This window comes from Patagioenas fasciata, chromosome 5 (assembly GCF_037038585.1).
Source record: "Patagioenas fasciata isolate bPatFas1 chromosome 5, bPatFas1.hap1, whole genome shotgun sequence".
Lineage (NCBI taxonomy): Eukaryota > Metazoa > Chordata > Aves > Columbiformes > Columbidae > Patagioenas > Patagioenas fasciata.
In genome coordinates, this window is record NC_092524.1 from 48,326,399 (window position 1) to 48,343,742 (window position 17,344).

The 17,344-nt window shown below is 39.7% G+C and overlaps 1 protein-coding gene across 40 annotated transcripts in view; it reads left to right on the forward strand.

Annotated features, from left to right (window-relative positions):
* NRXN3 (neurexin 3) overlaps positions 1-17,344 on the forward strand; it is a 1,036,700-nt gene that overhangs the window by 485,369 nt on the left and 533,987 nt on the right. For all 40 annotated transcript variants that reach the window (XR_011739408.1, XR_011739409.1, XM_071809509.1 and 37 more), the window contains one exon: positions 2,448-2,567. Coding sequence is in view for 38 of the 40 variants with exons in the window: in XM_071809509.1 (XP_071665610.1) it covers positions 2,448-2,567 (120 nt within the window). In the remaining 2 variants the exon portion in view is untranslated. The remainder of the gene's footprint in view (positions 1-2,447; positions 2,568-17,344) is intronic.

The following is a 17,344-nucleotide window of genomic DNA, read 5'->3' on the forward strand; positions in this document are numbered from 1 at the left end:
ACAGGGGGATTGGACTAGCTAGATGATCTTTCGAGGTCTCTTCCCATCCCTAACATTGTGTGATTCTGTGATTTTATTTTTTTTTTTTTTTTTTTTTTTTTTGGTTACAGTAAAACAGATTGTGAATGAAACTCAGGTTTTTTTAGTGTTCAGTTAAACTCTCTGTCTACTGATAGTCACATGTTGCTTCTCATTGCAGGACAGATGTAAAGAAACACAGCTAAAAAGTTAGAGAAATTCACCCATTCTGTTCTTGCAGTCTGGTGGGAAGAGCAGGAGCTAAGAAGCAATAAGTGTCCATTGCTAACTTAATCTTTGAATTGTTGGGAGCATCATGGTGTGGCTCAAGTGGGCCCAATGGACCTCATGAGGTTCAACAAGGCCAAGTGCAGGGTCCCACACCTAGATCAGGACAATTCCAGTATCAGTACTTGCTGGGGGATGAAGGGATTGAGAGCAGCCAAGAAGGAGAAGGACTTGAAGGTACTGTTTCATTAAAAGGGCTAATTTGGCGGAAACTAAATCTCCCAGCATTCCAACTTGTCCTCAGATATTGCTGGGGAGTGAGGGCGGCTGAGTTTAGCTTCTGAGTGATGCCACATTAAACCAAAATGACCTCAAGTTGGCACTAGAAGTCTGATTGTGCTCAACAGCCTCATTAAATTCACACAATTATGGATTCACCTGTAGTGCTAGGTTGGGTTGTGGTCATTGAACTTACCCACTTACACAGATTTACTAATAGTATAACGTATACTATACTTCTAAGCGTATCTAATGAGGAATTATCACTACTAGATTCACAAATAGAGAGATTTATTAAAGCAACAGGTACAAGGTCTTATAGATTGCTGGTGATAAAGTATACCATCTGCAAAATACACGTTGGCACCAAATGTATATTCTAAGATGACTATGTAGTGCTACTAATGTGATTACAAAAAGAAGCTTGATTTCTAAGTTTCCCGGGAAACACTTGATATAACCAGGTGTACAAGTCCTACCCAAAGGCGTCCCCATGGGTGGGGAAGAGAGGTTTAGCCCATTGACTGATCCTGGAAGTCTGTGATGCTGTCTCCTTGACTTCTAAGTGATGGTGTCTTCCCTGCCTTTCCTGTCATCAGGTTATTTTATACTATTTTCTGTGTTTAGGTGGAGCCGAAGTGACTCTAGTCAGACTTATCTTAGTTATTAATTGGTATTAAGTTCTCTTGCTTTGATTTTAAAGGTATAGACTTTAAAGAATTCAGAGAGCATGTTCAAGGTAAAAGGAGTCAGCTAGCTTTTGGGATGAAGGTGTGTTTTGGTATTATAATGAGATTGTAATGAGCAAAGTTCATCCACAGGACACAATTTTGCCACAGCTGCTAGCTCAGCAACTTCTACTCTATTTCTTGTCCAATAAGCGGAAGGTATAGAATGGTAGGTATGTCAGCTATAGTTATATGTTTTATTTGAAGCACTGCACAATAGGAGCAGCATGCCTTTGTCTAGAATGCTGAAGATAAAATGCTTTCCCAGGAAGTAACTTCTAAATTTGTGTTCTTATAATCTGTGGTTTGCGGCTTCACTTTTGCTTTCAAGTGATTCAGAATCCACCTACCTCCTTGTGGATAACATACTAGATGTCATCCAGAGTCCCTCTGATCTGAAGCTCACATTTTTGTCTGTTTCTTGGGTTGTCTTTGCAAGGTTTATCTAAGTAGGATAGCAACTATTAGCTCCAAATCACAGAACAATGAAAGGCTATTCTTTTAGTAGGGATTGCTTCCCTCACTGCTTCCCTGAGGGGCTGTGGAAACCATTCCAGGGTAGAGAAGTATTGTGGACTAATGCCATGCCTTTCTGAGGGCTTTATTGACCTATTTACAGAGGAACCTATGTAATGGGTCTGGGCAGGGTAGTGTTTTGTTTTTTGTTTTGTTGTTGTTGTGGTTTTTTTTTGTTTGTTTTTAATTTTTATTAACCTATTGTATCCAACTGAGGTTTCAAAACTTCAGTTTGGATCCACATATCAGGGTTCTTTGGGTAGGATGAAGCATTGTTCATGGTCTCATTTCTTAGCCGGCATTTTCACAAGGTGATCTAACTTCCAGTGAAGCACAGCAACTTGGCAGGGTTTGTTATCTTTGTATCACACTATATTTTACAGTAAATTTATTTGAGCAAGCACTGAATGTATGAGTTGGGCCTGCCTAAGAGGGAATATGTTGCTGTCTGCTCTTCTTTCCTCTGTGTTATAATTTGCTTCTTTTGTCATGGAGTGTACACTTGTCTTTGTGCTCTTTTTACTTGAGTTTGTTGCATGTCCAAGAATGGAAACATGTTTGGTTAGTGCCTTTTTTCTTCTGCATGAGGATGTTAATGATGAATTGTAGCTTATGTGAGCCTGACTAAAATTATACTCTCAACTTCGTTCCACCCTTTTCTTGTCGTCCCTTTTCCAGGACCAAGCACTACCTGTCAGGAAGATTCCTGTGCAAATCAGGGTATCTGTAACCAGCAGTGGGAAGGCTTCACTTGTGATTGCTCCATGACTTCATATTCTGGGAGCCAGTGTAATGACCGTAAGTAGGCTTTTCCACTGGACTGGGAAGCTGTGAGTTCTGATGTATGGGAGAACAGAGAACACATTATTAGTTATTGGTTTTACTTACAGTGTCAAACTTTTTTTTCCTGGGAAGTTTCTTTGAAGCATGCAACAGTTCGTTTTTATTTTTTCCTTGTTAAAATGAAAATATGTGATTTGATATGTGTGTGGTTTTTTTTTTTTTTTAAGGCTAACTCAACCAGACTAATCATGATAATTGATGCTAATGATTTTCTGGTTTAGAGGAACTGGGAATGACTTGTATGTTTTGTGTGTAATATTTAGATAGGTACAAAATAGCTAGGCTTTGTGTACTGAACTATGCTTTGAGGTTTTCATTCAAATCTTGGCGACAAAGATAAGGAATCCATGCAAAACTGTTGAGCAGTGTACAAGATTGTGTTCTACTGAATTACTAGCTGTATGTGGAGATGAAAAATTGGGTGCTGTTTGCTCGAATGTTCAGTTAAAACCAGGTGTTCAATTAAACATACAGCAACAGTGTTGTGCTGCTTGGCATGTTGATTTGCTTCATCTCAAAACATTGGATTTTTTTTTTTTTCTTGGCCAATTACTATTAAGATCTCTGATAAAATAATTGAACAAAACCCCAAGGTCTTCCTTTAGGGGGTAGATAATCAGCTTTCAGATATTCCCTCTGCTCATCCTGATATGGCCTTTGCTTCTGCTTGGAGGGAGCAGATCAGTTCAGCTTTACTCTCTCCCCACTTCTGTTATTTAAGGTGACAGTTCCCTTCTTCCTCCACTTCCAATGCAGGGAACAAAGGAGTACATTATGATTGCTGTAGAAAGCATAACGGTAGGCTTCAATAATTTGCTTCATTGTGCATGTAAATTTTAAGACCAGAAAGGACTCATAGTCCACTCTGACCACCTGCATCTCAAAAGCTGCTGCTTTTAATTAAGAGTATTTGCAACAGACTTTTTAGTGGTTTCAGCAAGATCCTTGCAATATTGATGCCACAACACTGTTGTATCTGCAACCCTCGCCCTGGAAGTTTTGAGATGAGGCTGGACTGATGGCACATATGACAAGGTATTTAATATGGGGTGACAGTCAGTTTCTGCTGAAGGCCAAAAAAACCTGCTATTCTAAATCATTCATAAAATTTTTTATCTGCGCTGGTGTCCCCTTTCTCTTAGTGTAGTTCTCCTAAACAGGTTTTGGAAAAGGCCTGCCATTTTTTGTGCTCTGACAGTGGCTGTATGAGAAGGGTACTACAGACACAGATTTATAGGCTGTAATGCCACATCCGGTTTTAGGGTGTTTTACAATTCATAGTGACTCCTTTGGGTCCAGAAAAAACATTTCATATTGGAGCTACAAGATTTGGTTCCGATTATCTGCATTTTTGTTTCCTATTCTCGGACTACTTGTTCAGTCATTCCGTTTAGACTTCCTAATAAACCCGTTGTGTGAAATAAAAGCCACTTTGAAACCTGCTGGGCTGCATTTAAGTACATGTCCTGGAAATCTCTGAAGAGATTATTGATGCTGTTGGTTTTGTTCCTGTTGTATTAGGCTTCACAGCTCTGGAATGCCGCAGTGCCCTTGTTACGATGTTGCTAATTACTTAGTCCGGGCTCTGAAGTGTGGGCAGGCCAGGGTCCTGTGTGTGTAGTTGGGGATTCCTGTGTGATTTTTAGAGCTGGCAGCTGGAAAACACATAGAGTAGCGATGGGGGTTTGATATGAATGGGGTGATGTGGGCAACGTAGTAGCCAGCCTCGCAGGGTCACAGCTGGCTGGTGATGTAGAAATGCTCACAGGAAGATGTGGATTTCAAAATGGTCTCCAAAGGTAGGTCATGTGGACTCCTCCTGGAACACAAGAAGACTCTGAGCAGGATCTTCAAAAAGTGCGTATAACATCTTTTTGTGGTGTGGATTTTTTTGTTCGTGTTTTTGTTTGTTTGTTTAGTCTTTACCTTGTATCAGGACACTGAAGGCCTAGTTCTACTCATGGTTGCCTGATGAAGTTATGAAGCACTGAGTGTTGTGGAAAGGGAAAAGGCTTCCTTCCTGTTCCTATCCGTCAGATATGATTATTGTTATACCGAAGTCTAATGGAAATACAGGGATTTGTATGTTAATTAAATTAAGTGTTTATTAGACTGGATTTTAGTGCAAGTAACATCAGAAAGAGAGAACTTCTGTGGAAACCAAATCCTTGCTATTATTGCATCAGGCTCTTTGGTAGAACTTTTTTTGTGCTACAGGTGTCTAATTCTATTAATTGTTAGATGGCTATTTCTATTTTATGAGCAAATTGTGGTCTCCTACTGATCTAAATATGAAATATTTAAGTCAATAGAACAGGTCTAGATTTACACAATGGAAACAGTAGCAAGAGCAGGACTAACTGAATATATTGTCTTTCTTTTAATCAACTCAAGCATCCACACTGAAAAAATTCGCGTTTTTATGTGTTCGATGCAAAGTATTTCAGTGCCTCTGTGATAGATAAATTCTGGTCTGGTATTCTCTTAAATTATTCTTGATGATCTCTTCAGATCATCCCCAGTTGGTTGATGTGATTTCTTATTTACTAGCGTAAGCTTTCAAAGTCATTCGGTCTTATCAATACTCAAGAAAGCTTGGTGTGCCCCTATGTTTTTGCTTTTATTATTCTTGTCACAGGACTGGGCCATTAAGCTTCCAAATTCAGATGTGACTGGCTTGAAACTGCTGTTGCTGGAAGGTGAAGGAGAAGCACAGGTGGCAGAGATGCACATTGTATGTCTCTAGACACATTTGTAGATTCACTAGTGTTTAACAAGATAAGGATTTAAACTCAGTGGAAAGGATGATGCAACCTTAATTTTCAGGTGATGTTGTGTAGCTCTGTTTTAGGTGGTGTTTTTACCCTTTAGGAATCAGGATTCCTCAGAATAAGAAATTAATGGAAGCTATGGAGGCATTCATTCAGTTTTGATATCCTTCGTGTTAAGGTGTATCATTCCTTGTACCAATATTAACAACAACAAAACATGGAAATAGAAGCAATGGTACTACTTTGGATATGCAAGTTCTGTTCTTGCTTTTTAAGATCTGTTCTTAATTTTTTGAAGTTGTTCCTCATTCTTTAGTTTTTACAGAGGTTTTAATCCATCCAGCATCACATTCCATAAATTAGGGATTTCAACCTATTTTCAGAACTTGTTTGTTACTCTAAGATGTAGGAAATCAGCATTAACGTACTGCAGTTGATAACTGGGGATATTAAACAACCTTGGCATGCCAAATTGTTGCTTAGACTGTTCAAATGTCTAACTATGAGCAGATGAGTTGTGAGAATTAGAAGTTCATCCACAATGTTAACAAAGCGTCTTGCATCTGGGAGGAACTCCATCCTGTCTGTCATTGTTCTTCACCATGACATGAAATGAAAACATGGTAGAGACTTCAAGATGTGGCAGTATTTAAACTGTTGTCCTATGAGCAGCTTTACAGCCTCTTTAACTTATTCATCATCTTGTCTATCTGGTCAAACAATGACATTTTCTGCACAGACAGAATACATTAAAAAAAGGCTTCAGCAATCTAGCTAATGGGAATGGTATATGTATGTCAAGCTAGATTGTAGAAAACACTGCTTGTTATTCTGTGCCTCATGCAGATGGGTAACACTGAGGGTCAAGCTTTTCAGAAGAAATTGCCAGGCTAACACAAGTATGTATCAGTGGAGACTGTCTGTAAAAGATCAATAACCTGCAGCAATGGGAAGGCAGAGCAGAAAACACTTTTTCAAACAGCATTGTCTTTGTTGTTGTTGTTACAACAGTTAAGTCTAGCTGCTGACTATTGACTGGCTTTTTAGGGGCATTATTTGTTAATTTACTTATGTTTGGTTATGTGTTGCCTGGATTTTTTCTGGTGGTGATTGTTCTTTTTTGGTTTTGTTTTGGGTTTTTTTGTTGTTGTTTGTTTTTGTATGGGGGAGAGGTAATATATGGGGCTGTTTGTTGTTTTTGTATAATAAATCACGTTTTTCTTCCAAGATCCTTTTCTGTGAATCACGTTTGGAGGAGGGAAGGAAGCAAGGGACAGGGGAGTCATGGTGACTTTGCTCTTTTGTTCATTAATGTAGCACTGTCACAGGAAGAGCTTTTGATAACTTCTGTAATCGCAGTGAGTGGGGCTTACTTACTAGCCAGCATTTTTTTTTTCTTGACTTAAAAGGAAGGATATCAAAATTAGCAGAACAAATTGAAGACCAATAAGTATTTTGGATTGAACGAGGAAGGCTGAAGCTAACCTCTTAGCCATGTGTGTTCTAGGTGAGGTTCCAGGCATGTCAGACAAGACCCATCCCTCTTCCATTAATGCCCTTCCTTTTTTCTCCCCTCTGTTAAACAGTGAATGAGTACCTAAGTGGATTCATGTTTCTGGAGCATAGTCTGTAGACTAGGTTGCAAAAAGGCAGTGGCAGAACCAGCTTCTTTCACTCCTGCTTAAAGAGCATGGCAGAATAATCATTAGAAGAGACTGCTAATAGGGCGAATGGCTGAAGTAGTTAGCTGTTGTTATACTTTGTGGTGATGGCTTTATTCTGAAGTGCTCCTGGGCCATTTGCACTCCACTTTTGCGTTGTCTGTGCTACTGAGCAGTTGCAGCTATCTCCATGGCAGGATTCAGACCCCCAGTTTGGAGATTGACCCTATTCTCTCTCCCTCAGTATTTTATGTTTTTCACTGTCTGGGCTGATTTCTGTCCGGACTTTGTGACCTCCGTTAATGTCAATGCTAGCACGCTCAGCTTAATTTACTTACAGAAACCCTTCTTCATTGTTCATGTTTAATTATCACCCGTTTATTTCTAATGTGCCCAGTTTATCACTTACTGAGTCAGAGAGCAAGAGGTTGCTAGTGTGTAGAAAATAAATCTGCATAGACTTCATTAATCATGCATGACTGAACCAGTCAGCTATTTAAATATCAGCATGCTTAGGGATTTGCCTTTGATACTACAGAGACATCTGCCCTACATGAAGCAAGAGTCACCTCTGATTTATCTTGAGTGAATCATACTTCATTACAGCAGGTCAGGCACCCTACGTACCTCTTACTTCCCTCCTCATGCTTTGCCCTCACTTATTCAGCGCTCTTTTACATGCCCTCTACTATAACTAATGTTATCTGGCTGATGGCTCATTTTCAGTTTCTACCCTAAGCCTCTAGTGTCTTCTGTCTCTGAATGACCTTATCCCCTGAGAACTGGGATAAAAGGGGAGGGAACTGTGCACTTTAATACATGATGTAAATTGTACCATTGTGTTTTGGGTTGTGAACCCTGCTTTTGACCTTCTTACTACTGTTTACTTTCATTTGCACTGCAACTCCAAGACCTGTAACATCTTTAGGGCAAGGATGTATTGCTACTTCTTAATAAAGCAGTATGAACTTTTTTTGATGTGCAGTATTAACCCACTACATAATTGCTTTCACAGTTGAATGGTTTAAGAATGCTTGTTGCATCTCTGTGTACTGAAAGGCATTTCTCCTTCCTTGAGTAACAGCTGTAAAACATCAGATCAGGCTGCAGATCAAAAGCTTGCTTGCCCCATGTTTCCTTTGGGAGTCATCCATGATGGGTAGTGTTGTCAACATCATGGGGAGAAATCTGAATGTCCCCGTTTTGGGTGAGAAAGAGGGAATTTGAGTGACGGGTGCTTTTTGGACTTGTTTCTCCTGCATCTTTCAGCTTCTCAAGGTGCCCTGACAGAGAAGTGTTTCTTTTTTTCAATTGTGAAAGGTAGCTAACTTTATCCTTTTGTGATCCCCAAAATGCAGCTAGCTCTCTAGTGAGTAATTTAATTATGATTGCTTCAACAGCTTGGCAGAAGGAGCATTTAGGATGAAAGCTGCAATCAGTCACTGATATCTGTGCACACCTGGCTGCTGTCAGCATATAAGCTATGGTCCAGCTGTGCTACAGACTTCCATAGGATGGAAGGAGAGGGACTTTTTGCAGGTGGCAGTGATTACAGCTTCTGTTACCAACCTTTGAGCAGTTCAAGCGTTTATTTAATTTTCTTCCTGACAGGGTGCAGCAGCTATGCCATTTTCATAAACATGTCACAGAAACTTCTTGCCATAATTTTGTTCCTTGTGATCTCTGCTCTCTTTGACAGTATTTTTTTTTAATGATACTTTTCGGTGGTCATGGCAATAATTATCACTCTTCATGTTATCAGTAGCTGAGTGAGTGGTACTGTGTACTGGGTATTTTGCCCCATGAAAGAGCTGGATTGTGAAACTGTTCCTTCATGAATGGCACACCCAGGGTGTGGTTTCTGAACAGACATTGATGTAAATTGACAGTAGTAACAGAAGCGTGGTACAGCAAAGTAGGAGTTTCTACTCTGTCACCCCAAGCTCTATTTGCAGATGATGATGTTCTCTAAGCACATCTTTGCACTAAATGTAAGTTAATAAATTAAGTGTTCTAAATTGTCAAGTGTAACAAGGATTTTATTAATTTTTAATGTAGCTTTTTCCTTGTAATATCCTGCACATGTTCATATTTGCTTTAAGAGGCAGTCAATGTAAAACCTCAGGAAAACACCACAATAGGCTTTGACTAGCAATTTCACTCTTTAAACATTCTTCCCTTCTTATATCAGCTTTTCCACAGAAGATGGTAGAGTACTAAATTCAGAAGCTGGGGACAAATAGATGTAGTGTTAGATTTTGTAGGCAAAAGTCACCCTGAGCTTAAGAACCATTATTGTAAGTGAATTTTTGTTTTGCGTACTGCTATGGAACTTCTGTCATTGATTGTGTTGCCCAAATACTCTAGGTGAATCTCACAGCAGCCACCATTTCATCAACATGAGGTATTTTGGGTGCCACATAGTATTTAGATGGTACCTGTACTTTTGCATGAAGGGAAAATCCCTTGCAAAAGCCTGTTAATCTTCTTGCAGCTGTTGCTGATCTGCAGCAGGATACCCCAGTCACCAATCCAGGTGACAGCAGAGGTGGCATTGATTGTCTCCATTTCCTTATGAATCTGCCATAACTGGCACTGTGGATTATGAAAAGTTGATTCCAATGTTGAGCCTAATGTCCTGCATGGAAGCTCTGGCTTGCAATAATCTCTAGTTCGCTTTTTGCCCCAGCTGGGTTTTGTGTGCTCTCCCATCTCCGCAGTACCCAATTGAGTTAGATACCTTTGCTTTTAGGCCATTGCTCTAAGTCTGATGTGTGATAAGTGGAGTGTAATGGTATTAATGAGATGGGATGGGATTAACTTAAATTTTTCCTGGATAGTATGGAGTTGTAGCACATGCTGTATTCTTATTCCTTTAAGGTCCTCAAGGTGATTATTGTTTATTTCCCGAGGTATTTATTAATACATAGAAAACAGTTTGCAAAAAAGACCCTGCCTTAATGGGTGAGAACAGAGAAATAGTGATTGGAGTTGGTCTTTGCATTTTATAGGCTAGACTTCATTTGTAGTAACACTTATTTATAAATACAGAATAATTTCTTTTATTTCAATGAAGTAACTTGAGATTTATGCCAGTATTGTGAAGATTAAATCTGGCATGGGATTCTCTGAGTTCATATATCAAATATGCCTGTTTTCTTTTTAAGATTCACACGTATATATATATATATATACACACACACCTCAGACTGAAATCTACTATTCAGATTAGTCATTAGCGTGGACAAATGTATGTCATAAAATATTTACAGGGTGCAGGCAGCTGAGAGGATGCCAACATGCAGAGGGATGCAGGCAGTGATAGAACTTTTTATTTTTTTTCTTCTTGATGGCTGTTGAGCCTTCAAGTCTGGGTCTACCTAAGTAAGGAGGCTGGGATGAGTAGAGAGACATCTCTTGTATGTTTATCTTGTTTTTTGCAATGGTAATGATTAACAGAAAAAACAAAGGCAGGAGGAGTCAGAGGTCCTGAAGGGGATTCTTGTTCAGTATCTAGACTGACTAATGTACTAATTATTGCTTGTCTTTGGAAGAAGGCTACCTATTGTTCTCCAATGGCGTTAGCTGTATATGTCTATATATCTATATATCTTTATTACGTTGCAGTGTTGTTACCCAGGAGCTGGTGTAAAAATCTCAGCTGTGGAGCATTGGGGATTAGATGCAAAACCTTAATTACAGTTATCTTAATAATGATCCTCAAGGGGCAAATTGAAACTGACTGCTTGGGTACCAGAGAAACAAGTTTTGCAAGGGGGAACATTTTTTGGTGGACTTGATGGTCTCTGTAGAGGTATTTTACTGTGTACTGACACCCAGGGCCTGTGCAGGCACTGGAAGTGGAGCCTTTTGCTGTCCTTAGTGATTTTGGGTTACAAAGGAATTTCTCCAGTTGAGGAAAGAAATTGGCATTTTAGTTAAAAAAAATGCAAACAAACAAAAACCCCAAACCAAACAAAAAACACAAACAAAACCACAAAAAGAACCAACAGCAACAACAGAAAACCAAAAGCAACCACCACCACCACCAACAAAAACACAATGAAAAAAAACCCAAACAAGGATAAATGAATTCTGCTGCAGGATAAGTGTTAAATGAAACCCCAGTTAGCTAATGAGTGTCCAAAGTTTCCAGATGTAAGTGTGAGTTCATTTCAAACTCTTGTGAACATACAGAACTGGTGAAAAATTTGAGTGGTAGTTTGATGAGTGAAAAGTGAGCATTTAGAGCAAGCAAAACTTTGTATATTTCAGTGAAAATCTCAGAATAGTTCTGAACAGGAAAAAATGAAGGAGTAAAAAAGTGGTATGTAGTTAATTTCGTCTTTCTCAAAACAAGGTTCAGGATTCATTGGCTTCATCAAAACAATGAATTTATCATGAAAATTAGCAGAGAACTTAAAAATCTAAAAAAAAGAAGACAACTGATTTTAAAGTGTTGACCTAAGTTAGTTCATCCTCCTCTGTCTAGAGGTTAATGCTTCAGTCACAGTGTTGTGACTCCCTGTGGCTTTTCCCAGACTTCTGTGTTGGAGATGAGCAGTGGTGGCCACCCTGGCCTGGGAGATGCCTTTCAGGTTGTCTCTGTTTCCAGCTCCGGAGTGTGGTCTTGAGTGGGATGAGGAAAGAGACAAGAAAATGTCTCCTTCCCTAGGAAAGCAGAGTTGTCTGATCTCTGTAATGTGCTTTTGTCCAAATGCCTCTAGCCTCAACCTGACACTAGTTGTGCTCATGTGCATTGAGTAAGTGTCTCAGATAATATGACTGACCTCTAGACCAGAGTGTCTTGACTAGACTTTGGCTTCAATAATACGCTTGCCAAATATAAGCAATTTTTTCTTCCAAAGAGACTCCAGCATGTTGATTTTGAAGGAAATGTGGTTGGAGCTCTATTCTTCCTCTTGTCTCTGGTCTGAGATCTAATTGCAGTGCTTGGCCACAGCAAAGCTGGTGTCAGGTTTGCTGGCTTTCCATAACTATCTGTCATATTTCTTTTTCACTAAATGACCTTCTGTCTGTTACATTTCTGCCCTGCTGATCTCAGGTAAATGATATGGATAAATAGCAATATCACAAGCCATCCATCATACAGTTCTTAGGTCCCTTAGAAGCATCTGTATCTTTAAAGAGTTCATCTGCCACAGATACTCTCATAATTAAAGTTCACAAAATACTGAAGAGATGGCTAATATCATTGGTTTTTTTCTACTACTGAAGATTTCATCAGCTATGTGTCTTTTACTTGGAAATGCAAACTGTCATAAGAAGTGCTTGTGCACCAGGGTTTCATTTACAGATCCAAGCCAGCTGCAGCTTACAGAAGGCAGCGCTACTGCTGACATCAGCGAAGACTCGTTTTTCTGCTTTGCTGTTGTAACACTGGATTGGTTGTGTTACCAGTGCAGAATGAACTGAGGAGACCTGGCTTTCAAGCCCTTGCTCTCCGTGGATGAGCAAAAGTTCGCAGAAGCAGTAACTGAATCTGACTGATGGCAAATGGCTGTAGGCACTCCAGCTACGTGACGTAGGGCAAGAGAAAATCTGGCTAAAGGAGACTGTGTGTGTGTATGTAAGAGAGATGATGATATCAATCTCAAGGTCAGTGGGCATAATGTTTGACTCCAGGAAACATGCAAAGTTACCTAGTAGAGCATGATGTTGGTCACTTATAACAATATTGTCAGCTGTGCAACTTATATATGTGGTAAATGAGTTGCCTTACATAGATACCGTGGAGAATATCCTGAGAATTCATTTTGTTATAGTTACTTGAATACCAAGAACTGAGGCAGAATTGTGTGTGCTTCCTGTGGTTTAAACAGAAATCATAGGAGTTAAGTGTTTGTACCGGGAGGGTGTGTTTTTGTGCTTTTTTGTTTGTTTTGTTTTGGTGATGGTGTTGGTTGGTTTTTTTTTGGGTTTTTGTCTTTTTTTTTTTTGTTTTGTTTGTTTGTTTTGGGGTTCTTTGTTGGGGTTTTTTGTTTGGTGTTTTTTTGGTGTGTGTGTGTTTTTTGGTCTTGTTTTTGTTGTTTTGTGGTGGTTTTTTTGTGTGTGTGTGTGTTTTTGGTGATTTTTTTTTTCCTTTTAAAAAAAAATCTTATTAGCCTGTTTTGTTTTGTTTTGTTTTCTTTCCCCTCTGCTTTTTTTTTTTCTCCACTTGTTACCACTGGTGACTTTACTGTGCATTTGTCCCACCTGGAAAAGGCTGGAGGTTTAAATTCCTTCTCTCATCCTGCTAGAATAGAGGTACTTCTGATGGGCATGAGAACACAAATTTGTACTTTGTCTCAGGGGAAGCATCCTAACAGAGATCCCCACTTGCCTGCAGAATTGCTACTGATGGCTCATGTAATTTAATCTTAATTTAGTCACACCAAAGAACTTATTTAGCCCAAATATCACACTTGAGAGACCTGTACTAAACTCATTATGGGATTTGTTCAAAATGCAGAGATAGCATAACATAATGCTTCCTCATTTAAGCAAACTATGTTCTGGAGACTAGAATGAAATAAGAATAAACTTGAAGGTATTTGCTGAAGTGTAGTCCAAAATGTAAGATCCACTCCATTGTCCTGTGCAGAAACCCCTGCATTTTCTACCTTCTTCAGGAGCCAGGACATTTAAATGCTTTCTAGTTTAGAGGTGAATTTTTAACCCAGTTTGGTCAATGAGCTGGAAACTGACCAGGTTTTCATACTTGCACTGGTGCCAGGAAATTCTTGTTTATGACCAGTAAGATGTGAACCAGCTGGGTAACTGAAGTTGCTCGCTCTCAGACACTCTGCAAGCATACCTCTGTGTTTGGGAGCAAATACTGGAAAGGGTGGAATAAGCTGCCTTTCCGAGTTTTCTCCAACTCCTCCTTCTAAATGGAAAAAGGCTTTTTTCTTTTCCAGCACTGAAGAGAGGGAAGTATAGGTCTTTAGTCCTGGCAAGTTTAGTATTTGGAGACTTGTTTTCTTTACCCATCTTAAGCATAGGAGATTCAGACTTGCAAGAAAAGGGTGCTCACAGCTGCGCTGGGCCTGCTGGCAAATAGCATTAAGTACAGATGGTTGTCTGCCCACACATCTCTATTTATGAAGAGGCCCCCAGTGTTTATGTTAACAGTGATGAGTTTGAGGGATAAAAATAGGGAGTTGTTGTTCATTTGTTCTTTATAGATCTGCAGTGAACTTTTTTTATGAAGCACCATTTCGATCGAGAGATTTGTTAACCTGCTAGAAGAACATACTGTCAAAAAGCCAAGCTGCAGATATCCCAATTGCTGAAATCCTTATTCCTTGTTTCTTATACTTCTTCCCTTTAATCCACGAGATGGTGCTGTGTTCCTGCCAGACCCCAGGCATCCTTTCCTTGGCTTTTCCCAGGCTCTTGGTGAGTGTTTGGAATACAAAAACCTGAAATGAAGTTAGAAAGGATCAGTCTTTCCAGTTGCCTTTTTCTCTTCTCCAAATTAATCTCAATAAGAGGTTTTCTAAAATCACCTAAGGTTTTGTATAGTTCTCTGCAGTTCTCATTTCTCTCAATGTTTACTGAGTCCTGTGGCTTTGCCATGGCTTAAGAGGGCTTAGGAAACCCTCAGAAGGCTACTTTAAGATGCTATAGTTTCAGAACAGCCATGCTAAATAACAAACAGTAGAGCCGAAACTGTGTCTTCTTGTCTGTGGTTATTCCTTGCTTACAGTCTGTGAAGTCATGAAGATTGCTGCATGTTGTAAGGGTCTACCTAGTTCTGCCTTTATTTTTTTACTTACGTCTTGTACAAAAATGTTCCAGGCCAAAACTTAAATTATCTGATCATGTTACTTAAAACAAAATAATTAGCAGTTCTGTTCTCCTAATTCTTCCATCACACACTTTCCTATTTATGTGGAAGCTGTGGTTTTGGGAGCTCTTGTGTGTTTTACTTCTCCTGCTTTCAATAAGATTTGTCATAGAGAAGTACTGATCCAGGGATACTGTCCTTGCAGGGAGGAAACACTGGAAGCTGGTGTTTGAAAATGCTGAAGTCTGCTGAGTTTCTGTCACAAGGTGGAAAGAGATACTGGAGAATAAGAAGAAAAGTCACTTTTCACAAGCTGGCCAGGATATTAGCCTGCCTTAGGTTGCTAAGGCAAGTTTAATGTTGGTGTGGAAAGTGATAAAGTGACTCATTAGCTATTTTGGAAGTCATGGATGGAGAACTTCTATTTGTTCTGCAGAACAGCTTCTTTACAGAAAAAGGTGTCTGAGATAAAGGCTTCTTCACCCCCTGTGTGACCCTGGAGCCTGCCATTTTAGCTTCCTGATTACCACATGTACCTTCATGTGTTGGATATGCGTGTTCAGTGTCTTCACAGGTCTGCCTCTCACTTCCTCATGCTTCTGTAAAGAACAGACTGACCTCGTTTGTCCTCCTGCTTTTGTTCTTAGAATTTTCCAAAAGCTTGAACTTGTACTTTTCCTGTTTTTCTGCTGAGAGTGGATTCCTGATTTATAATTTCTAGTCTCAAATCCCCGTAAGTGGTGTGAAGGTGATGAGTACAGAAAAAGTACAAAATCTTTATGTGTCCAAATGAGGCTAAGACAAACTTCCTCCCCCACTTTTTAACTCCTAATAACTGGTCCTAATTATTGTGGAACAACTGCAACTTCAGGGCAAGTCAGTAACAGTTTTCCATTTCAAATACCCAAATACCTTTCAGTGGGACTCCTAATGCGAATCTTAGAATTTTCCTAACTGTTACATTTCACTCAACTTGAGAACTTTAGGACCTAAATAGATTGATGACACCATTGTATAAGAATTGTTTCTTACTCACTTAGCTCAGGACACATGTGAGCTGCAGTTTCTGCCAACAGCCATTAATCCCCATGAGCCATGGCATGTAACTGCCATGTCATGCATCTTCTCCAGGGCAAGAGAAGCTTCGTATCTGGGTGCTTCTAGCAAGTTTTTGTATTTGCTGATAGTTGTTCCAATGCTCAAAGCTCTTCTGATTTCTCACTCAAAATTTAGTACTTTGATACAACTTCAGAAACACTTCTGAGCGTGAACAGGCATACACCAGAGAGATTTTTAACCTCAGAGGTGGTGGCTTTTGTCACTTCTTGGTCAGTGTCCTGCCTCTGCTACTACGTAAATCTAGGGAGAAAAAAAAAATCTAGGCTGCACTGGTCAGTTTTTCTCTGTGAGTCCTCCTTAGAACCTTATCTGGGATGTGTTTACTTGGTGTAGTAGCTATGGCTTCAAGGAGTAGCGTGTTAGAAAGTAAGATCAAGCATTTATGGATAACACTGTGAGGGTGTTTTCTGCACACAATGTGGCATTTTCTTTGCTCACTTCAAAAATATGCATGTTGGCAAATAACTGGACTCTTCTTGTAGTTCCAATTATGTGACTCATGTTGACTACACATAGGTTATATTGAGCTTTTGAAGATCAGACTGGATCACAATATGTCAGGAACTTGAGGGCATTTTGGATGTAAAACAGGGTCATAGACGAGGTAGAACATAAAGCGTGGTTTGTTCTGTATGGGGACTTCTGGTATAACAAGAGTAACATCAGCCAAGTACAGCTTTTGCCTTGGCTCACTCTGTCGTCACTAGTGTATTGCAGACTTCTGACTTCCTTCTCTGTTGCTGTCTTCTCTCTGACTTGGGGTTTGCTATTTTGAGTGGGGAAAGGGTATTTTTTTCTTTTCCGTGTGTTTCCTTCTGAAGGCAGCCCAGGGCCTGCACAGAGCAGCAGCTGTGAATCGACAGAGCTTGTAGTTAAACAGCAGGATGACACATCAGGGCAGAAGGAACTGAATTCTCCAGGGACAGAGTTTCTAAACTATTAAGCACTGAGCAAAGTCTCCCTTGTTCCTCATTTTCCTTATTTGTTTGCTTGTTGTTGTTTTGTTTGTTTGTTTTCTTGTTTGTGGGTTTTTTTGTGTGTGTGGTGGGTTTTTTTGTTTGTTCTTTTCTGTCTGGGAACTGCTAACTACAGTAGGCAGTGAGACTGTTTCATGTCAAGGGTAGCTGCTTCCTAATAACACAGTTGGAAGGTGGTAGGGACTAGCTAGTTTGCGATTAGTTACGTATCTTCTTCTGGTTCAAATCTGGCTCAGCCTCAGAAAAATAACAGCTGTTACACTTTGGCAAGTAGGTACTTTATGTTGGGGGATGTTTATGGGAATTGGAAGAAGATCTTGAAGCATTCTTGAGAAAAAGCTTCAAGACCTGGACAGTTCTGCTTGTGGTTCTGATTAAGTCTTGTGGTCACAGCACAGAGATCAAAAGCTGA